This window comes from Sardina pilchardus, chromosome 17, assembly GCF_963854185.1.
Source record: "Sardina pilchardus chromosome 17, fSarPil1.1, whole genome shotgun sequence".
Classification (NCBI taxonomy): Eukaryota; Metazoa; Chordata; class Actinopteri; order Clupeiformes; family Clupeidae; genus Sardina; species Sardina pilchardus.
The window spans coordinates 902,667-926,814 of record NC_085010.1 but is presented as its reverse complement, the minus strand read 5'-3'; the positions used below and the strand labels follow the sequence as shown (position 1 = coordinate 926,814).

At 43.3% G+C, this 24,148-nt stretch overlaps 1 protein-coding gene across 1 annotated transcript; it reads right to left on the bottom strand.

The window, feature by feature from the left end:
* Window positions 1-676: 676 nt before the first annotated feature.
* On the bottom strand, window positions 677-24,148 carry LOC134061899 (bone morphogenetic protein receptor type-1A-like). The gene is made up of 13 exons (XM_062517721.1): window positions 23,823-24,148; window positions 16,789-16,899; window positions 13,440-13,623; window positions 8,616-8,781; window positions 8,352-8,460; window positions 8,144-8,240; window positions 7,496-7,592; window positions 7,053-7,188; window positions 6,671-6,863; window positions 5,185-5,482; window positions 4,724-4,899; window positions 4,273-4,403; window positions 677-3,981 (listed from the first exon to the last, which is right to left on the bottom strand). The coding sequence occupies exons 3-13, from the start codon at window positions 13,507-13,509 to the stop codon at window positions 3,856-3,858; spliced, it is 1,599 nt and encodes a 532-aa protein (XP_062373705.1). The 5' UTR covers window positions 13,510-13,623; window positions 16,789-16,899; window positions 23,823-24,148; the 3' UTR covers window positions 677-3,855.

Genomic DNA, 24,148 nt, shown 5'->3' with positions numbered 1-24,148 from the left:
TTTGAACTATATTACTTAGCCTGCCTTGCTTTTTGTAGGCCTACCTTGTGATGGCTGGAGGATAGACTATTGTCCACTCTGGCCCATGATGTGTTTATTCCAAAAAATGTATCTGCGGAGTAATACAAAAATAATGCTTCAGGTTATTTCATTCCTGACTCTTCTACTGGAGCTTAATCATCATCAGTATGAAGAAGAGAAGACAACGCTCACTTTTACTGGAAGGCAAGCTGTGTCTGCCACAATGGATTTGTTTTTTAGAAATTAATCTGGCCAAAAAAGTAGCCTGGGTGTTCCCATGCTGCCTTGCGCGCAATTTCATCCACGCTGCTAAGGCAGTCTGGAAACTACCACCGTAATTTTTGCCTGAAATAGGGGACCAATCACAGAACAGGGGGGAAAGTAAGACAATGGTGAGCTATGCACAGACGCATTTGAAAATTAACGTTTGGTTGCCAGACCACGTCTCATTTGAGAAGTGGTAGGCGCTAGCCAGGCTAGCCAAAAATAGGACAATTGATATCTAATTGATATTAGAGCGACACCATCCTTGCAATATGTAATATGACATGTGTGAACAACATGTTGTCTGTCATGCATCACTAGCAATAAACGCACGGTTCAACTTGCATTCCTACAACAGTTTTCTGATCATTAGAGATCATGTGAATTTTAATTTAACAGTGAATCCTTGGCTTTTATTAATGGAACTACACAGAACAGGCATGTTTGTGTACTAAAATAAGGCAATTTACTTAGAAATGGGTACAATGGACATAGTCAGTACACAGAACAGATTTCCTTGGTAAACATAAGGCACCTTTTCTTTTAACCAGATGCTGCACCAAACACAATCAAAAACATTAATACACTGAAGTCCAATCTAAGTTTTACAAGAATCATTTGAGACAGATGACCAATTCTCAATTCAAAATCCCACTGACTCTCATTCTGTGTCCAGCTGATCTTAAACTGGCTGTCAAAAGTCTTTTCATTTGTATTAAGACAGGCAGTGACATGGATTATGGATATGACTGTCAGTTTTGGTTTAAGTGATAACTTTGAGACATTTTAGTTGAGGAAATGTGGCACATTAAACATGCCCTCAGGGGGGATAGTCAAAGGTATACTATGCAGGATTGGCGATTTCATCACCGGTTTCGCTTTCACTTTTCATTTTCGCTCGTTTTATGCTTGCATATTTCTCTGCAGAGCTTCCCCTACAGCTTTAGCGTGTACATTTGACAAAACTCCTAAATCGGTCAGTCTGCCGTGCCTTTTCATGAGACTTTACATGACACTTCCTGGAGTAGAGCATGGGTGCGTGCCCGGTGTCTCCTGAAGTTGCAAGTGTGGTTTTACCGCTACAGACCACTAGAGCGGCCAAAAAAAACACTGTTCGACCTGTAATGACTCATTTAATCATATATAACAGTATGGAACGAATTGATTAACTGAAAAACTTTGCATAGTATACCTTTAAGTACAGTCAACTCCAAAAGTATTGGAACACACGCTTAAAGTTTAATATAAAATTAATTAAAATATCCCCACATCAACACTATACCTTCACCATACTAAGAGTTTGGCATGCTTAATGTCAGTTATTAGCTGTTAGCTGTTGAGCTCAATGCAATTCAAACCAGCGAATTAGAATTAGATGTGGGGTTATTTTAATTCCAAAGGCCAAGGGGATTTTATCAGGGTGCATAGTGTCCTGGATCCATGAAATAACTGGCCTTTAAAAATAAAAATAAAAATCCTCTATGGGAATTTAACATGGGCGTTCCAATACTTATGACCCCCTATATTTTAAGGAAAACATTTATTCATTTACAATACATTATTCATTCACAAAGAAAATTGATGTCATTAAAGGTTGAATATTTCCTCATTGTTTCATTTAAGGCATTAAGATCAATTTCCAAAAGATGATTTTATATTAAACTTTAAGCATGTGTTCCAATACTTTTGGAGTTGACTGTACGTGTGACGCAACAAAAAGTAACAGATAGGAAGTACTGTATGGTTAAGTTTCTTTGTCGTGCCAACCTGATGTGAGATCACATATTCTGTTTCACTACTGCTTTTAATGACACTGAAACTTGTGTGTACATGAAACTTATCACCAGACACCAAAACACTCCTTTTTGTAATCACACTCCAAAATTCAGTATCCCAACATTTCAGTTGTTTACATTGACCACCATTCAATCTGATCATACTGTACATTGTACGTGGTAAGGCAACTACGTAATTCTGTCTGAAATTGAATTCACCAACAAGGTAATGCAGAAATCAGTAATGTTTTATATACAAAACAAAATGTTCTGCACAAAGTTATTAGTTTCCATACGCCTGGGTATACATGATATTGAGCAACATATTTCCAGTACAAGGCCATTGTGTGAGAGGGATATCTAATCATTATATAGAAGGCTATACTGAGATTATGGCTATTTTTAGGGGATTTTCATACAAAAGTGATAGCTAGTTCAGTTTACCAGTCCACAACAGTTTCCATGTCATAAGCATTCACAAATTCTGCCATAAGAGTGGCACCAGTCATTTGATTTGAGCTGTTAAGGCCTGAGAAGGTGCACGTGTATCTGGAGACTGCCACTCAATGTACCAAAGGTTCAAACAACATAATGATAGTCTTGAGCTGACAACAGCAATCATCAGATTACATTAATGTTACTGCAGAGAAGGGATAGCTCAGCAAAGTCAAATACTGATTTTTCTATTCTAGTCCAAATACCCAGTCCTGTAATACATGTCCACTGTGATTTTGAGTTCTGTATCATTTGTTTAACCTTGTCTATCACAAATGGTGTCCACTATGTGAGTTCAGTATCACGTTTGGCAAAAATATCATATAATGCTAATTTTGGTAGTCAGATATTTCATATATTTTAAGTAATTAGTTGGAATTCTACAGTAAAAATACAAGACTGGAAATGCATTGAGGATCAAATATATGGACAGCAGATAGAAAATCTGTTCAATTAGATTTTAGCTGAATTACCCCTTTTCAAAATGGTTGACACACATACTGTACAAATACAGACACACACCAAGCCACACATAAACTTACTTACACAAATAGACAAACAGGCACACACACACGCACGCACACACGCGCACACACACACTTTTAACTGCATCTGTAAATATGGAAATATTGAACACATGATGACAGACAATTGAATTCTTTACAGGATTACTTCTTAAATAGCTGTGGAAGTGTCAATATAGTATTTGTTTTCAGCAAAAAAAAAAAAAAAAAGTCTGCACATATAGCTACAAAGAACTGTTTAGGAGAGTATCGATAGTGCGATAGTCCTCCACACTGAGAGAAGAGAGGATCGACTCTCTCCCCACCCAAGCTTATATTCATCCTGTTGTCCAAGGCTCCTCCCCACACAGACCTGCCTTATACATCTATGGCTTTCACAGAAAGCACGGGCTGACACGCGGCCATGTTCTCCCAGACTGAAGAGGGGCCGAGACTGAGGAGAGAGTGGAAGGGGCTGTTGGCCGAAGAGCATTATTCCAAATACAGTCACCTCGCCTTAAACCGCAGAGCTTGTCTTTCTCGTGGCCCCCCTATGTCCTTCAGGCACTTCAGGCACAAGGAGCTACCCAACGTCCAGCAAAAGAAGGCGTCCAGGTCTGTGTGAGTCTGCCCTGGCGGTCACTCCCGCTGCTCAGTGCTTTGCTCCTGTGCGCACAAAACCCTTAAGCCACGGGGCTCTGGATTCTCTTTTGTTGGTGTAGGGCGGCTGGATGGGCTATGTTTGTCTGTCCGTGGATGCGTTTCAGCTGCGGCCGTTATCGCACCGAAACCGCCGGTCATATTTTGATGTCTTGAGATTCGACCATCTTGGCCAGAGTCTTCTTGATGCGCAAGGCCGTGAGGCGCGAGGCAGGGTTATGCGCCCAGCACTCTGACATGAGCTTCAGGACCGCACGCAGACACTACAGAGGGGGAGAGGGGGGGAGGGGGAGAGGGGGAGAGGGGGAGAGGGGGAGAGGGGGAGGGGAGTGGAGAGTTAAAGTGAAAAATGTTAGAGCTACACTTTTTCAAAATCACCATGTTGCGCAAAGACCATAAAATACTGGCACTGCCAGGAGAACGAAATCCTGTGAGCAATAACAAGACTAACTTGTAAATCCAGAGTGAATTCTAAAGCTTAAAAGAAGTTGCAAAATTTCTTTCAGGTCATAAAACTATACATAAGGAAGTCAGTGGCCCTCAGTGCATCTCACCTCGTTGCCATTCCAGCGGTTGGACACAGCTGGCCGTAAGCCCTTCACACACACCACCTCCCGCATGTCCTCAAAGGAAGGGTCCGCAGGCACCATGTCCCAGTATGGCAGCTGATACTCCTCCACTATACCTGTGGGGAACAGATGGAGTTGTTGAGGGGGTCTCTATTGCAAACCACTACTAAGAAGCATTAGTACGTCCAACATCACATAAAAAACACACAGTTTATGTTAACTGTAAATGACAACACAAATGAGAAAAACACCTTGTACTGAACAATGTCTCGGCACTGAAAAACATGTATTCAAACATGTCAAATATTTGGAGGATAGTAAATGACACACACATGCATTAGTCTCTCGCAAATTCTTAAGCTACTAAATTTGAAAGGATACATTAGCCGTACATAATCAAAACATTAGACACGTGTTCATCGCCACACATGCTCACCTCCAGTCACGCATCGGCGGGCAATCTCCCAGACGATGAGTCCGTAGCAGTAGATGTCTGCCATGAGGAAGGCCTGGAAGTGGTTCTTGTTGAGACTCTGGTCCAGCACCTCAGGGGCCATATACCTGCGCGTGCCCACGCGAGCGCTCGGGGGCAGGTCCACCTCGTTGGTGTCACTGCGGAGGAACAACACAGGTATCCCTCAACACTGGGCACAGTCTTAAATCACCTGTTTACCTTCACTACACCCCTGATATATGCGAGTATGATCATATTCTCAGAAGTGAGCTTGCACTGGCTAAATATGAATACATTAATTTCACAAACAAATACCCATTAAGCTCAGCTAAGTCTCAATCAGAGAGCAGTATGTTGACCATTAGAGAATGAAAGGGGGGTAGCTGTATCACAAAGGATTGGATTGTTAGTAATCAAATCAAGGATTTTTTGTTGTGCTGTACCTATTGAATTTCACTGCCAGTCCGAGATCTGCAATGCAACAAGTGCCATTTTTCTTGATCAGGATGTTCTTGCTCTTCAGGTCCCGGTGGGCGATGGCAGGCTTGCCCTGGGTGCCGTAGATCTGGGTGTGCAGGTGGCACAGGCCGCAGGCAGCAGAGTAGGCCAGCCGCAGCAGAGCCTGGGGGTCCAGCGTGGCGGCCCTCAGGTAGTCGTACAGGGAGCCGTTCTCATGGTAGTCCGTGATGAGGAAGAGCTGCGTGAAGGACCCGGTGCCCTTGATGTCCGCCGCAATGAAGCCTGCAGAGAAAAGACAACACATTGGGGAAACTTGTTCAGCCATTCCACTATCTAGACTGCCCTCCCGCCACCACCACCACCACCACCTGTATCTCAGCTTATTTATTTCACTGTCAACAGTCTGGCTACTCCCCATGCACTCTGTGTCCCTCAGCCACCAGGATAGTGGTGGACCAATCAGTGAGCAGAGGGGATGATGTAACAGTTTCCATATGTTTCTGGATGTGAAAGTGTCAGTGGAAGCAATAAAATGGCAATAGCAAAACCAGCAAATACCACAGAATTGCAGCCGAAAGAATGTGTAAATACATACAGCAAAGGCACATTGTTGTTTTAATGCCAAATGCAGTTTATTATTATCAGTTTAAAAAGGTTAGTGGCAAAGTAGGAAGGAATGAATGTCTGATCAATGTGATTGTGTTAACTGTGAAATTACTGGTACAACCTAACCAGAGTCTATGCTCATTAGGGTGTTACTATTTGACATATTTCTCAATGGAGTGATGCCAGACCCTCTTCATGAAGTGAATGGGTCTAGTGATACCAAGCTATCAGTGATCAGTAAAATAACACAATACTCTGAGATAGATGGATGCTTTATTCATCCCAAGGGAAATATTTAGCATCTTGGCAACTTATACAACATAAAAACTTATACAACATAAAAATCACTCACAGAAATGTATACATTTAAAGGAGCATGTGAACTGATTACAAAGGTCTGGTATGGACTGACCATGTGATGCATTGACCATGATACGGTGCTATGGTAAACTGTGTGCAATGGTGGTAGTGAAAAAGTGAGGGATTGAACAGTGCATTAATGTCGCTTATTATCAAATATTAACTATGACTGTGAAAAGATAAGAATGTAAACATATTAGAATTGCTTAACCTTAAGATGTTCCTAAGATGTATACGTTATGACTACAGGCCAGATTGTAGGAGGGTTAATATAGCCTGTGAAACAGTCAGGTGGACAGCAGACACATACTGGGTATCCAAAAAAAGAAACCCTAAAATCACTGTGTTCAGTTATATAAGATTGTAAATCTATGGCCTAACTTGGGCATTTTGAGGGATGAAGGTTAAACAAGTTTGGCAGGCAGAAAAAATATATCACATTGCCAATGTGTCAGAGAGGACTCGAGAGGTACCTGAAATGCCAGTTAAAGAGTAAACACGTACCCAGAATGTTCTCGTGCCTCATGAGCACTGTCTGGTAGATCTCGGTCTCTCGGAACCAGCTGGCCTCCTCGCGGGTGAAGAAGACTTTGACGGCCACCTTCTCCCCACGCCAGCGTCCGAGCCACACCTCCCCGTAGCGGCCCTTCCCGATCTGACGCACCATCTGGATCTGCTTAGCGATGGTGCGCTGGACCTGCCGCCAGAGGAGAGCAGAGTCAACATACCGAACTAAATGCTGCTGAGACCAGGCTGCTGCTACTGCTACCACACTACAGGGTGAGCGTGCATATTAGGGGAACATAATAACGTACTGCCTGCATGTCTAACCTTTCAGATACAAAAATACCAGCGCTAACACTGAGGTGCAGTGCGTTGTTCTTACCAGCAGGGGGAGCCCAGAGCCGCTGCCTGTGCTGGACTGGTTTATGAGCTCTCGCAGAGACTCTCCCATGGGAATGAAGGCCTCGTCCTGCTCCAGGTCCCGGTCATATCGCCTCCGCTCCATCTGCACTTTATATCTGCTTGGCAACAGCGTCGTGGTCAGTGTGAGTCAGCAGACCAAGACCATGTGCGATCAACTTGACATCTCACACCGAAGTTTTAACACGACGAACCACGCACTGTCAAACAGACTCGAGCAAAAGTTCATCTCCCGTGCAAGTCTATACCCAAGAGAGGGTGTGTAAGTGGATACACATGAGAACAGGAGGGAGAGGGGGACAGAGAGAGAGAGAAAGAGGGACACAGAGAGGGAGAGAGAGAGAGAGAGAGAGAGAGAAAGTCAGAAGGATGAGGAGAGTTTTCATCCCTGTGGAGTATACTTGCCTGAAGTAGCAGATGACTGTGATGGCTATGAGGGCGAAACAGCAGACAGTCACAGACACCAGGAAGGCCAGTCTGTGGGCACTGCCAAAAAGCGGCTCTGGGACACACAGAAAAGAGCCCGTGTCATTTCATAGCACCACAGACACGGCTTCATGACATAAAGTCAAGGGGAAGTCAAAGTCAACGCAAATGCTCATTCACATATCTCAGATGTCCGCGCAGTCACTGATACATGCAACATGATCAGACTGGAACAACAGGGAAAATATGGAGCCTTCCACCACCTCCCTCTTTTATTGGACTGATCGATACCATCAGAAACACAAAAGGCTGTGCATTCCATTAGGAGATGGAGGCTCTGGCCAAATCCATCTTCCTTCGAGTCACAAACAGTGAAATGTGTGCTGTTTAATACGAAACAGCACAGACGCTGCGTCTAATCACAAAGACAGCGTTTGCCTCTAATCAGACAGCAGCTGATGAAAGAGACTGCTGTGACCTCAAGCCGGATTTCGTGATAGCGTTATTGATTTCATGCTACAGGATCAGGTTACAGTGTCTTGCTGGCGCAAGATGCTGCCTAATGTGTCTGGCCTCACAGCATGTAATGGCTGAACAACATGAACCATGCTCTGATGCGCTCCTCACCTTGTATGAGAGGAGGTAGGGACGGCTCCAGGTCTTTGTTGCAAAAATCAGACTGGCAGCATTCAATCGTCCTTCTGGGCTGGGCGTTGGGTGAATCCTAGAGTATGAGGGACAAGTGAAGATGGTGTATACACTCACACTCTCTCTCTCACCCACACACACACAGACACACACACACACGTGGCTTTTGTAAGTGAGTGAGGTGTACCTTGCACTGGAAATGGTAGCCCTCATATCTCATGCAGCCAAAGGTGCGAATTTCGACCTCTCGCGAATATTCGTCCTCCTCTACGATGGCAAAACACTGCCCATTGGTCCTGCACAAAGCAGACACACTACTCATCAGTGGTTGACACACACACACAGACGTGACAACAGACACACAGACACACAGAAAGAGAGACGTGACAACAGAATCCGTGTGGCTCAGGATACTTGGCGAGCATACGCGGCGAATGGCGCGCTGACTTACATGCAGGTGTTGTTGACGGCGTCGTCGGGGCAGTGGCCAGAGCAGTAGCAGCTGAGGAAGCGCTCGGCATCCTCGGGGGCCATGGTGGAGCCGTCCAGAGCCGGGGGCCTCTTCTGCTCCGGCTTCACGCCTGTGCCCTGGAGCACGTAGTCTGGGTTCTGACCACCTGGGCGCAAAGTGACCATTAGGGCTAAAAATACATCCTGCGGATTCAATAACCACACTTTAAACTGGCCCATGTCTTCCCAATTACCCTCAAAGTCTTTGTTGTGCATCTTCAATTAGCCCCCACAGTCTGGCTGATTGTCTCTGTGCCCATCACACGGGCACAGCACCAGAAGAGCGTATTTGGCTGTGCAGAAGTGAAATGTTTTAATCACGCTGTAGAGCCATTACACATCAAAGAGGATTTTCAGAATTGTGCCGTTTGTGCCAACAGAATGCACGATTAGCTCAAACAGCTCTAATATAGCTGGCTCTTCTCACACTGCACACTGGGGATCAGTGTGAGTAGCCCACAAAACAAGCAAGAGCCATGGGAAGATTACAAACTGACAAAGCAATTATTTTGGCATGTAAGAGTGATAGTTACTTTATCAGTTCATTTTCTCATGCGTTTACGTCGTCTTACTACTACACACCATGGACACAGACCAAAAGTTGCATTGCAACGATTGTAAAGATTGTGAAGATTGTAACTGATAGTATTAATTCCACTTAGATTATCACAAACACTTAGCCTGTGTTAAATTATGCACTTCCAAGACGATGCCAGATAAAACTTGAGCCAGCTGAGTGTGAAGAAAAATGGAGACAGAGAGCATGTTCAAAAGCAGCTGTAACCTGATATACCTGTCTGGTTTTGCTGTTTTGGTATGTGAAAGTTTGTTTTGTGTCTGTGGGTGGAGTGGGGGGGTAATTTCCTATTCTACACTACACCTTCAGGCTATAGCGAGCAGAGACATGCCCGGCCGAGATGCCCGCACTCTCGCTCATAAACAGCACAAGCCACCACGTCTGCCTGACAAAACAAACCGGAGCTCTCCAACATCTCTCCTCAACACAACGGAGCAGAGGTCTCTGTATTCCCAGTCTTTTCCAACGCCACACATCTAAACACAGCTGTGAATAAGGTACCATGCAGCTGATCAGCCAATTCAGAACGTTGCACAATCTCAGTTTCACACACGTACACACAAAGAAAGATGATACAACGCAGAGAGGGCTTGTGTTTGCTCTCCTCCGATAAAAAGGTCTCAATGTTTTGATGAAAAGGAGAGTAGAAAATGTAGTGGACAAGTGGACATGTGTCTAGTTCCATTGTACACCTATTGTGTGTCTGGTGGTATTGCATAGAAGGAAAAAGTCAATTAATCAAAACAAAAATAATAATCATAAAAAAAAATAATCAATTAAAACAAAAAAACAAGGGAATGAAGCCTGATTAGCGTCTACAGGATTAGTCAAGGCAGAGCAAGTGTGAGGGTCAGGATTACCCCTTATGGAAGTGCCTGGGGCAGGACTAAGTGTGTGTGTCTGAGATGGAGTCAGAGAATGCTGGATTAGGATTAGACCAAACGTAAAAAAGAAGAAAAAATCTGACTAAGAACGAGTGGGTGATGAAAGGAAAGTGGGGGTGCGGCACCAGTTGCTTTGGCTCTTTTTCCAACATGGCCCCTGACCTCCCCAGGAAAGCCAACAGAGTTGCTCCCACTGCAGAGCAGATAGCAGCAGGAGTCAGGACTTCTGTACGGGCGGCAGGAGTGGACCGGAGGGGGCATGGTGTACGGAAACTTCCAGTCACTGTTGCCTGGACACTATGAAATCAAAACATTTCTCCCAAAGTTAAGACTGTGGACTAACACATCATTTTGGTCAAAAGAAGATGGGATGTGACTTCTTTTCTCAAGACATTATGCCCCATATCTGCTGAGTTCTTTGTTTTCTTTCTTCTTCTTCTTCTTCTCTCTCTCTCTTTCTTTCTCTCTCTTCTTCCACCTTTCCCTGATCCCTTTCATCTGCTCCTGAGCCCGCCCTTCCTCCCACACGCCGCATGAGTCACTACTGTCAGACAAGCAGCGTGTTAACTCAGAATTACGATAAACATCCTCTGCGGATTTTTCTCAGCTTTTGTTTTGATAAAAGAGGAAAAGGACATGATTGTGAGTGTTGCAAATGTGATAAGATCGATCTGGGGGGGAAAAGGACAACAAACATCCAGAACAAAACAATGAAATCACCTCAGCCTGAAATCGGTGATTACGCCAAACTTTGGCGCCATCCTTGTCAAGCACCCGCGCATGCTGGTGATTATGGAAGTGAACCCCAGTAACATAAGCAGGGCTTTTTTATGAGCGGCCATGGCACACGGAGGCTCTCGGAGGCCCTCGTGGAGGAAGCCCCACTCAGCGAGGGAGGCCATAAATCAGCACTGAGGAATGCGGAGCACAAGACTCGGGGACTCAACGGGCCGGCGCTTAAGCCCAGCAGTCTCCGAAGGGCCTCGGGATCCCCGAGGGCCGCGGCCCCCAAACACTTGGAGCGCTGCGAGGCCGAGTTTGACGGCGAGAAACCAAACAAAAGAGCTATGTCGACCGTAGCTCAACATCAACATGGTCTCCCCAGGACTCTCTTCCCCGAGGCAGAGCATAGATCAGCAGCATAAAAAAATGAAATAATCAGTAACACGCACGGCTTCTAATCTCCAGGGGGTCTGGCTAGTCAGTAAGCTGCTCTGTTTTCCTCTCTCGCTGCTCTTACTCACAGAGTTCTTAAAAACAGCTCTCCCTGCTGCTCTGTCTCTTTCATCTCCCTCCTTCTTTCGTTCCCATCCCCCCTTCTACTTGGAGCTTTTAATGGCAGCCCCATCTCCTCCGCCTGCTCTCTCTCTCTCTCTCCCTCGTTCTCTCTCTCCCTCCCTCTGCCCCCCTCCACACACACACACACACACACACACACACACACACTTCTTCAAGCCTGCCCCTTCTCCCTCGCTCTACCAACATGTGTGCTTAATTCTGGCTGGCCGTCACACTGGAGTCTGAGGTCTGGCAGCGCTTGTGCTGTAATGATTCCCTCGAACCACATTCTCCCAGCCTGCAGGAAGCCAGAGAACTCAGGAGCTCTTAAAGGGACAGGCGCCCCAGTCACGCCACCATTTTCACCTCACCTCACCGCCTCACACGGCAACATGAACACAGCAATATCTACAGGCCACCTGAAAACTAGTGCTTTGGCTTCAAGTCACTAACCAACACTAAATTAGACACAAAGTATTATTTTGCCCAAGGACTCACCGTTATCTAGCGATATCAATAAATATGACCAACATGACATTTTGAGACCCACATTTGTTGATTAGTGTGAAGAAATATTTTAATAGTGATTACACTATTTATGCATAGAAGTCTTTCTATTCATGCATACATCATCATGTTTACCCTTCTAGAATTCCTATGAAATATTTAAAATTCTTCAATTACTCAACTAAACATTGCTAATTGTATATTATGAATACAAAATCATGGTAAAAACACGCAGCATATTGCTTATAAAACATCCTCACAAAGCATTAAGCACACACACGTGCCACTGGTCCGCCCACTAATCACGGGCTACTGGGCATTGTTTCCAGTGAGCGTTAGGGTGCACGCGGGGGTGTTTGTTTCACAAGCGGCCATCCGCCGGGCTGCAATACAGGAAATGGTTAAAAGTGTTGGAGGGAAATGTGGAGCACCTACAATAGACTCAACAAGCTTCCTGTAGTAGGGCCCGGGCAGCACGCCCAGTGCAGGAGGAGGGGAAGGGAAGGGAAGGGAGGGATGGGACGGACGAGGAGAGGAGAGGAGAGGACAGAGGGGAGCGAGGAGAGGAGAGGAGAGGAAGGCAGTATTGTGATGAGGCCAGAGTGGTGAGAAAAGCAAAGCATGGTGCCTTGGGTATAGGCGGTGGGATGGCAACCTGACATGAGTGCCAGATGAGATCAAAAAGCCTTGAGATCTCCACCATACTGCAGTCATGGAAATGCTACCGGTCAGAATGGCAGAAAAGCCAGACTGTTAATGTTAGCTGCTGTGTTTTTCTGAGCTGGGATGAAAAACAACTGGCTTGTAACCGTGCTGTTTCCCATGACACAAGGTCCTCTGTCTAGGATTGATTTTCCAAGACTGGGGTAAAAATAAAAACACATGATGGATATTCAGCAGCTAGTTTTGTCATGTGACCAAACCAAAGAGCTTGCCATGCTTGTGTAATATTTTTAGAGAAAATAATGGAGCTATTGGGGTTGTTTATGGAATGGAGGTAATTCAGTTGGGACCTGGAATCAACTAAATCTCTGCTGAAAACCAAATTTGCTCGAGCCAGGACAAGGCACTCTCAAAAACAGAGGCTTCTTCAGAAGCCGCTCGCTGTTATGGTCCACAGACACTGATCTTATCAGGCCATAAGCCATTTACAGGGAGCCTTGTGTTGTCGATGAACATGTTTTCCCTTTTGTTAATGTCTGGTTTGGTTTACAAGCAATGAGGAATGGCTTCCCAAAGCCATTTTTACCCAAAGCCGGCGAGGGCAAAAATAGCAAAGTCAGGAGGTTAAAATTTCATGTAGTGCAGTTGACTGACACTGCACATCAAAGGATACTGAGACCAGCCCAAAAAAGAAACGTCTTCTAGTAAAAGGCCTGAGCAATGTAAAGGATGTGTGCGGCAACATTAGCACAGATCTGTGTGCTTGACTATCGTTAGCTAATGTCATTCTATTTAGTGTAGGTCATGTAAGGACATGAGCATTAATAATAATGTGACTAATTTGATTTCTCCTTACCTTCAGTTGGAGCAGCAGACAGAAAGCAGGCCCCCAGGACTGTGATGAAGATGAGGATCGCTTTAGTCATCCTGGCAGGAATAGCTTGATTTGTGTCTTCTATTAGCTGTGGCCCAAATTAAGTTTTATGGCGAAGCACTGAAGATCCTTAGAGTCTCTCTCTTTCTCTCACTGGTTCCTGACCCTGGAGAAACAGCAAAAGACAGCATTGTTGAGCTATCACTGTAAAAATGACAGGGAGCAGTTGAGAGGGCCAAAGAACCGTGTGCTGGACTAATTGCCCTAATGAGGGATGAAATCACTAGGCCTCCGTGATGGCAGCTGCACTGCTCATGTAAATCTATCAAATGTATGAAGATATTGAGCACTTAGTGATTCACCTCATGCTGAGGGTTTAAGGTAATACGGAGACAAAACGGGCACAGGGATAGCTAAATAATTTTGAAACCTAGACACCTCGGTAGAAACCTCTGTATCCATATTTACATAGCAGGTTCAGTAACAACTGGACAGCTGCATTTCCATGCACAAGAGCATATGAGGTAGAGCATCCTTCAGTATCTCTACAGATATGATGCAGTCCACTAGTATTAGGAAGTCGGAGATTTGAAATTATAGTATTGGTTACATTCCAAAATAAATTACTCTCTTTGACCACAATAGAAGATTGTTTGTTTACGTACTGATTAGCTAGGCTATCCAAGACATCAAGGCTACCTACCTCCTAGTTGGTTTGATCAAAACAACATTATGCCTACTATAAAAAGCACTACCTCCTATTTTAAATGAATACATACATAAGCTAATATCTTGTGTCTATTTTCAGTCTATTCTGGGAGTAAAGATCTTACGTTTCAATGTGAAATTATAATTTGAGATGACTATTTCTTTTTTTTTTGAGGTAGGTCAGCTTTTCCCAAGGTTCATCTAGTTTGGAATGCAGGGTTAGCTGACTGGGGTGGCCTGCACTGAGATCATTTGGCCTGACATTCTGCCCTGTCTTGACATGGATATCTGCACACCAGTGCATTAGGGACTCTAGTGAACAATTAAGACATACTGTAAGGCTTTTCCTTCCCCCTAGAGTAGACTCAGTTGGTATTAATCATAATACACTACATTTCTTACCCAAAAAAGGATTTAATGGTGAGATGAAAAGGTTCAATCAAATGAAAAAGAAAGTAGAAAGCCAAAACGACAGACAGAAAGTGTAACATTGTAACTGCATTCTGAGTGCTTCGTTTCTCAAAGTCAGTGGAGCACAAAATGGGGCAGGTCATCTGGTTAGCCATTCCCACATCATCGACCACTTGGGAGCTAAACACCCACCCCACTACCCGAGTCCTCCAAACGTTAAACCTTTAGCCTCAGTGACCCCTTCAGCAGAGGCAGATAGTATGGCACAGCAGCGCAACGGAAACAGAAATGTGGCTGTCAAGATCATACTGACCGTGCCTGTCTCAATGCACCATTGTCCGTTACACCATAGGAGAGATTAAGATGCCCTCACTCTGAGGGATCAGGGAAGGGAACATTATCTCGTTTTGGTAGCTGAAATAGGTGACAAGGTGCATTCATTGTGTCTGCCCTCATGATGTCATAGGGGAGGCTTTCAACCAGGTCAGGGTCCTTGCACATGAGTCACTGGGGTGTGTAAAGTTGCCTAGAGGCCCGCATCCACAATGTTTCCTGAACAACAATCAATCTGATGCTCCTCATATGACTGCTGCTCATATGACTGAAGGTATGGCAAAGAATCTTCCAAATTTTCCAAAGAGAAATTATTTGAATGTAAAAGGGTTGCATGTTATAATGGAGTGAATCACACCCATTGACTGGCTAACTCTTATCTCAATATTAACTTCAAAACCATTAACCCAAACAATGGTTCATGTATGGTTCATGTATCACCATGTAGATACCATACCATAAGTAGATGCTTAAAAACATGTGGCACAATAATGACTAAACTGTTCTTTCCACAGCCCTGTCATCCCCCAGAGGCTTATGTTCGCCGTTAAACGAGGACTCTTGTTTATTATGCAACACCTCTAAAAAACCTCCAGACACAACAACAGTCTCTCATCCCTGTTGACGGCGTCGTGTTCCCTCGTGAGCCGCGACGTGTTCCTTCACCAGCGTAGGTGCTTCGAACTCTGTGGCTGCAGCACTCCGTCTTGCTCCAGAATGTGTGGCTCCATTGCAGCAGTGGAGCCCAGAGCCCTATAATTATCCTATCCAGCTGAAAATACAGCACTGCCTCAGGCTCTTGGAGGGATGCACAAGCTCAGGCACATTCTGGAATCCAAAAAAGAAGCTGCTATCTTGAGTCGGAGTGCGTCACGGGGTAATGACAGTGTGGCACACACCACAGAAGGCTGCAGCTCCCCTGACTATCTCAGAGCGTGGGGCTCGAGGGGTCTGAAGACCCACACAGATGTGTCTCCACTGCTGTCCTAGATCTGTCTTATGCCAGAATACCGGCATTGTCCTGCACTAACAAGAATGGGCTGACTATGCGACCTGTTCTAGGAAATAAAAACATTTTCCTGTAATCAAGCTCACATGTACTTATGTATTGTCTATTAATTAACACAGACAGAAAGCCCAAAGGATTTTTACAATAATCACCTTTGCTGTCTATTCCTGAACATCTGTACCACCTTTTATGTAGGACTGTTTGTCCACGACAAATTTCCCTTGGGACATAATAAAGTAATCTTAATCTTTATTGGATGAGGGATGCATGGATAATAATGTTTTTGTCTGCATATATTGGTTTATATTTCGGATCGGGTCAGTTCAAAAAGCACAGTAATGGCACGGGTGGAAATCTGATCAACACATTTGTTTTTTGATAATGTTTTGCTTGTATTTGAAAATGGTTAAGAAATCATACAGAACTTTAAACAGCCCACCAACACAGCAAACATGTGGTTGAAACCAAATATCAACTCACACTCACACTCACACTCACACTCACACTCACACTCACACTCACACTCACACACTCACACACTCACACACTCACACACTCACACACTCACACACTCACACACACACACACACACACACACACACACACACACACACACACACACACACACACACACACACACACACACTAGTAGTAATATAAAATAAAACCCCAGGTTATATAATTTGCTATAAGAAATATATGAATATATGACAGAGTCTGTTCAAAAGCATTAGAACAAAACACCTTGCTTTATATTCATGGGAAGAATCCTGATGTGCCATAAAGAAGAAGACAACTACACCTACAGAGAATAAACAGCAGTTTGAACTGTAATGCAACTTAAGAGCCAAATTCTGATAGGCCTCTTACCTCACAGGGCAGCCAAACGGACAAGGCAGGATTGGAGTCATAGTATCAAACATTTTTGCAGTCATGGCTAGAGAGATGTCGCATGAAAACATGGCCTCTGTAGCATCCAATCTGAAAGCGAGATAAGAGAGAGAGTGTGTAAATGAATTTTTGCAAATTACAAATGAATGATTCTGTTTGTTAGCTAGGCTGGTTACATAGGCCACGCGGTGCTTTCATGTTTCAGTCCCCTAATAAAACAAAATAAGACAAAATACAGAGGACCACATTGTTACCATTCACGACACCCAGTATACAAGAACAGTCAGCTACCAACGGTAGCTGACCAACATAGCACAACAGAAACAACACTCTGCCTGTTAATGTCAGTTCTAACTTTTATCTGTTCAGACATTTCCAGTTCAATTCATGTCCATGTTTCTCAGACAGACTAACTTCAGGACAATAGTGGAAACAGAAGTAGATGACCAATAGACTACAGGGCAAATGGTACCTCACTGGACTATCTTTAAATAAAAGCCACCTGAAGGTAACAATAGAGAATCAAAACGCCCATTCTTATCGCTGGCACTGGTAATATAAAACACTAAAATGGCACTTTCATGGCTTAAAAACCTGATAGGCCTGTGAATGCCTATCCTGCCCCTCCACCCCCCTATGTGCACAACAGGCGAAGGAACTGACAAATTTCACTGCATTCTTTGCTTTGGTAATGATATGCATGTAACAAATAAAACTCCTTGTATCCTTGTATCCTTGTATACTTGAATGGACACCAACGTTGAACGTCCACAAAATACTGAACCCTTTCAGCCCTGCCCTTACCCACATTCCCTTCTTTATCCCGTTGGTATTTATTAGTGTTGGGTGATGACTAATCAAATCTTTTCAGCTTCGTTATTTGGTAGCAATTACATACTCAGAGCCAGCACTAAGCCACTGAATAAAACAACAGCGGCAAACACCCTGCGCTGACCTTGAAGCGAAACACTGTTTGTGACAGGCGACTCTGCGAGGGAAATGGAGGGCAATCCGTAGGAAGTGGAAATCAAACGTGAGGATTTCCATCGGCAGCGATAATTCCAGACGGTTTAGTAAAGCCAACAGGAAAGCTGGGGGCCGCGGGGAAAAGAGCCCGCGCCTAGAGCGGAGTCGACCAGGATCAAAGTGAACGATCAGCCATAGCTAATGGACATGAAAGCCCCTGAAGAGCGGCAGTTAGTGTAGTTCACTGGGGCTCCAGCTGTGGGAAACCAGGACAGGAGTGATAGGAGTGCCCATAAAGGTCTGCATTACCCCTTTGTTTACATTCTGAATGTCATTCTGTGAAAAATGCTCTTATTATTCATCTTCTGGCAGCAGAAACGCACACTTGCCAAGAAAATGTTTTTTGTAAAGGATGGACTCCTCTTTCAGACTCAGAAATAAATAGGGGTGTTCTTTCAAAGTTCAACATCGTCTTTCGGGAAGAATGTAGAGTGACAGGTGACCCACAGTGACGTTAATGCTTGACAGTTTAGCTGCATGCAAATGTGTAGGAAAGCCATTTCCATTACACAGAAGTCAATCTTAGAGAGCTTTAAAAACTCTGCTGTGGCTTTAAAGAAACACGGCATTAATGCCACTAACCTGTTATACAGCCTTAATTAGTCTCAAAAGAGTTCCGTTACACTATAAATTGGGCTATACACACAGGGTTAACTAACATTCTCTGTATACTGTAAAATAAATAAAGCTAATGTTCTTCCGTAACGCTCAGTTATATTCACTTTGACTGTAGTCTATGCTACCACCAAACTAACTACCATTTGGTCTACTGCAAATGGGATCCAAATATTTATCTGAAAAATGAATTGAATGAGAACCACTTTTGAATGAGAACCACTTTTTTCACAGTGTTTTCTCAGTGGTCTACCAGCCACTGAACCATCTATGCTTTCTCTCAGAGTTCCTGCTCAGTTCTTTACAATGCCAACGCCATAAATTGAAGATTTGTGAATTATTCAGATTACGAACAACTAGTTAATAGGTCAAATCCTCTGAGACCTGAAATACTACATAACAGTAACTGTGATCGACAAATAAGCAGATCACTTATCCCAAACTGAAATACAAAGACAAAAAAATCCAGAGCGAGATGCATTAGCACAATGCGGCTCTTGTTATCTGAAGTCTCCGGTGGTGCTAATAGCGCATAGGCCCAGTTGGTGTGGAAGGTGGGACCCTGGGCCTGCACCGCTCCACTCTCCCTCTAGGGCGAACAAAGACAAGATTGCTGCTGATAATGGGTGCGTGTGTTCTTTTCATGCTCTGGCTAATACCAAACAACATGACTCTTTTGTCCTGAAACAGAGAGAAACACTCTCTAACAAAAGCCACATGACTGCCATTTCCTACACTGCCTGCCACACACACACACACACACACACACACACACACACACACACACACACACACACACACACACACACACACACACACACACACACACACACACACACACACACACACACACACACACACACACACACACACACACACACACACACACACACACACACACACAAAACTGAATCGTGCATCTGGTTTAGCTCTAATGGACAGCATCAGTAAATGCTGTGATGAAGTTAGTGGATACTATTGCTTCTTTGATTGCAAGAGGGATATGCAACAGCAAAGCCATACTTGCAGCATAATGGCAAAGCATCAGTGCATAGAGATAAGCAGAGGATTCAACCCAACAACACTGCACCACAAGGAACCTGGTACAATGGGATGATGCTAACATTTAGCAAATCAGCAATCTGAACAGTCTATGAATATGAACATAAAATACAGGAATTCAGCGCAAAGAACACTTCAACTTTAGCTTTAAAGCTCACCAGTACAGCTATTCAGTTTCTCTATAGGCAAAGAGTATAGAAGTTACTTATCTACTTACTTACAGCAAGCTACTTCTCTACTCTTTGGCGTAGGCATATCTTTTGATTTCCTTTTATTGTAACCAATCTTCAGTCTCCTTCATGGGACGTTACAAGAATCAGTGAATCCAGTCATGGTATTCCCTTCTATTTGTTATGGTTCCACTGCTCTCCCTACACCACCGCACAGCATCATGTAACGACTCAAGTCAACCTTCCTTACATCACTCAAATACACTTTCAATACACAACACACAATTGCACAATGGTACACCTTTCTCAATGTCCACATTCACTGATTACAATGACTGAAAAATGGTTCCTCTACAAACTGAACAGCACAGCAGATCCAAATATTAATGCCGTCTCAAGCCCTTCTGCACACACAGACTTGTGTAAGATGTTAGTTACAGCGGCAGTGGCTCAGGAGGAGTCGTCCAGCAACTGGAAGGTTGCTGGTTCGAGCCCAACTCCTCCTGACCTTGTCGAAGTGTCCTTGAGCAAGACACCTAACTCCAGTGCTCCCAATGAGCAGGTTAACGCCTTGCATGGCAACCTCCACCATCGGTGTGTGAATGGGTGAATGTGAGGCATGATATGTAAAGCGCTTTGGGTGCTCGCAGAAGCCGATAAAAACGCTATATAAATGCAGTCCATTTACCATTTACTTCGACGTTACACTGTATCATGGATTATGCAAGTCATCACCTTCCCATCAATGTAAAAGGAGAGCAAACCTTAAACAACAATATTTTCTACAAGATCCCTTCATCTATTTGAGCAGTAAACTATCTAATCATCCTCTCCCATACAATGGACCTATCATTTCACAAACTGGGAGGACCTCAATCCCCCCTGGTTGTTTGTTGTTTACTTCTTGTAGTACCAGCCAAGACATGTGCTTGTCTCTAGTTATTATGATTATGAGTTACAAGCATGCACAGAGATGTCTTAGAATGGCTTGAACTCCATTCTCACCACATTAAGGTGAAACACAACCAAAGTTGCATACAACCAGCAATACTTGTCAGTGAGCAGTTATATGTATGAACACACTTCAATCTCAAAGTGGGAAATGTAGGAAATGTAAAGAAACACAATGTAGGAATTCCCCATTTTGTCAATTTTCAACATGCTAGGCACATGTTTCGCTCTAAGGGGGCAACCACTAGGCCTATGTCAAAAAACAACGAAAAGGGTCATGATCTTACCTACAACAACAACGTTACATAGTGCAAACCCAGGCGTTAAAGGCATGCATTGGCAATGTCAGACTCCATTCTCTTTACTATATATCAATGTGGCATCAAACTGAGCTTGAAGCTGTTATTTTAAGGTAAAAGAACAATGCTGAGTTGAATGGGAAGCAACACCATGTAGCTCTTTTACCTTAAAGTAAAGGCTTCAACCTCGTGATGATGCCACACCGACTATGATGCCATTCCACAGTGTTTTAACTCAATCTCTCTTTTATGGATTGAGTATCAAAGGCTGATCTACAGAAGGACAGGGTAAGATGGAATATTCATTGTTTTCTTCCTCAAACAGAAAAGAGAAAACATAAATAAATAAAGATGACTGGGCACTTAGGAGGAAAATTCAATTCTGTTCGAGGCAATCCCCTCCCCCTCCAGGAAATATCCACTGAGGAGCAGAGAGAACATTTCAGAGCTACTGCAGCCATTACATGGTCCATTTGGGACACAGAGGGTTTACTGGGAATGAATGGGCAAGGGAGAAAATGAGAGAGAGGGAGAGAGGGAGAGAGGGAGAGAAAGAAAGAGAGAGGTGAGAAAATAGCTCTTTGTTGTACCGCCTAAGTCATGACGCCTTTAAACAACTAGGCCCAAACAAACCTGAAGTACACACACTTCCTTCAAGCAATACACCACTCAGTGCTACACTCATGTTTTAGAAGGTATTCTGACTTGTGTTACATCTTATGAAAAGATATTTCATGAATCCATTGTTTATGTAATGCCATGAATTGGTTTTGCGTTCAACCAAACATTTTTACAATTTCCAGACTGTGATTTAGATCCCCTTTGTGAAGTGGAGGTTCTGAGAGGTTGGCAATAACCAAATGAGAGCAACATTGCGCAACATTTTCTGATCAGATAAGACATAATGAAAGCGGACTAATACTGACAATAAGAAGGTCACATAATTTATGAAAGACTGGTATATCACTATGGTCATCTTCCACCATTTTATTTTTTAAGAAAAACATCTCAGCATGAAGCCATAAGATAAACACACCATATTCTTTTGCTGGCGGGGAATCCACCTTGTGAATATCTGAACGTGACTGGGCTACTTCTAAATGATGTGATCCAGACACAAGGAGTCTACAGTAGCCTATATTCTGGACATGGGTTAAGCCGAAAGAACTTCGATAAAGTCCCCATTGGGAAAAGGGGCTTCATGTCAAGGACTAGATCGATATAAGCGAAATCAGCCCAAGATAAGTTAAGTGAGCAAGTATAAGCTAGACAAGGTCTAACCTTATGGGACCTTTCAGACTTTGACTTTAGTCTAGACACATGAAGACACAGCCCAGGATAATTTACAAACACAGGTACTAGGCCACTTGTGAATTAACCTTTTCACTCTTATGTATTGTCTTCTTCTTTTATAAACTTCTTTTTACGAACAGAATACATTCTTTATGGCCAATAAAAAATACTAGTGCATTGCTAGAAGGTGAGACAAAAGAAGGTAAAGACACAAATGCTCTTATCATTTAGTTACCAGAAAGACAACCATTTAAACAGCAATACAGTTTGGTTAACTCATAAAAAAAGGTTCAATGCATTTGACCTATTATAACTAAGGTTGTTCTTTCGCTGTATATTCGTGCTTCAATACACAGAACATTTTCTACAGCTTGTAAGTAGTTACTGTGGTAACTGAAGTCTTGGCTGCACTACGGCAGGATCCCACGAAACAGAAATGAGATCTATTTGCATGTTCCAAACAGAGCACTTCTTTCAGGAGGGCCAAGAGCCAAATATGCTCTGTTCTTAAGCTCTGTTTTGCCTGGAATCCAGAGGAGCAATACCACGGTAAATTAAGATCTAGTGATAACGCCGTCTGCATGGCAGACTTGAGGACTAGGCTATCTATATTTTGTGCTATCTTTAAAATAAATGAATAAATAAATAAATAAAAAATAGGGCAAACTTAACAAATACAACTTTTGAGAGATCAATTTGTTCTGTGCTTCTGTGACATTAGAATTAGATGATTAAAAATAAGTCTCTCTGCAGTTTGTAAAAATGATATTTTGTCTACTTGCAGCATAGCCTCCATGTCTTAGTAGCCTACCAGGAATTTCTTTGATCATAACCTACCAACTAAGTTCCACAAGAGCTCTGTAAATTAGATTTAAAAGTACGTATATGCTAGCGAAAACAGAAAGGTTCAAATTACATTTAAGCTCACATGTTCAAAAAAGAAAATGCAAGTTATAATGCATAGCCTACAACATTTTGCATTTAACATCAAGATTTGTTCATTAAATGGGCCTAATAGATGCTCAGCTAAAGGCAATATCTCTGTGTTCACAAGACACAATTTAACAAACTTTCTCTGTACACATTCAAAAATACCGCAAGCCTAAAGCTTTGGTAACAACATTCCCGACTCGAATCATCACAAAGCTCCATGCAAACACACTGAAATAGCATATAACACAGAATCAATGGTTAAGTATCCACACCTTGCAAATTGCAACTTGCCAGGTGCAACTATCCATAGGTAGGGTTTCTAATAAATTAGATCAACACAGCCTAAATGGATAAAGTAGCCTAGCCTACAAAAATCACGACGTGTAGGCTACCACGTTGTTTACACTACAAAGTTTGACATATTCATGATTTGAACTCGCTTCTATAATTTAACAACTCAAAGAAATGTTCGAACATAAGTTAGACTACTTTGCTGCATTAACAGTTAATAAAATACCGTTTCCCAGAGTGACAAAAATAACTTGACATCGCAGAAGCCAACCGTGGCTTCATAATTGACGACAACGCAGATCAAGGACTGTGTAGCCTACAAAACAGCTGCAAACATTATTTAAGTATGTAAACTGATTTTTTTGGTTCATACCATGAAAAGAAGATTCCAGGAATACTTCCAACGCGAAATCAACAAACTTTTCCACGACTACCGGAAAGGACATCCCCGAGCAAATATCCGGAATTCCCGTTTAGCTCTCCTGAGTGCGTGCGTCTGGAGTTTATAATCCTCAAATTTTAGACGTGTTAGAAAAGTTAATTGACAAAACCTTCATTTGCATGCACATTTCGCCGTCATGTACGGCTAATTTCTTGATATCTTATCCAGCTTTATTGTTTTTCTCAAGGTTCATCGTCGGTCCCCCTCCGTAGTGCCTCCAACAGGGCGAACGTTCTCGCCCTGTACGTAACGACATC

Coding starts and splice junctions, on each gene's coding strand:
- LOC134061899 (XM_062517721.1), bottom strand. CDS start 13,509: ATGACTAAAGCGATCCTCATCTTCATCACAGTCCTGGGGGCCTGCTTT. Junction 8,782..13,439: donor GTCTGCTGCTCCAACTGAAG/GTAAGGAGAAAT, acceptor CTTTGCGCCCAG/GTGGTCAGAACCCAGACTAC. Junction 3,982..4,272: donor ACCGCTGGAATGGCAACGAG/GTGAGATGCACT, acceptor CCCCCTCTGTAG/TGTCTGCGTGCGGTCCTGAA.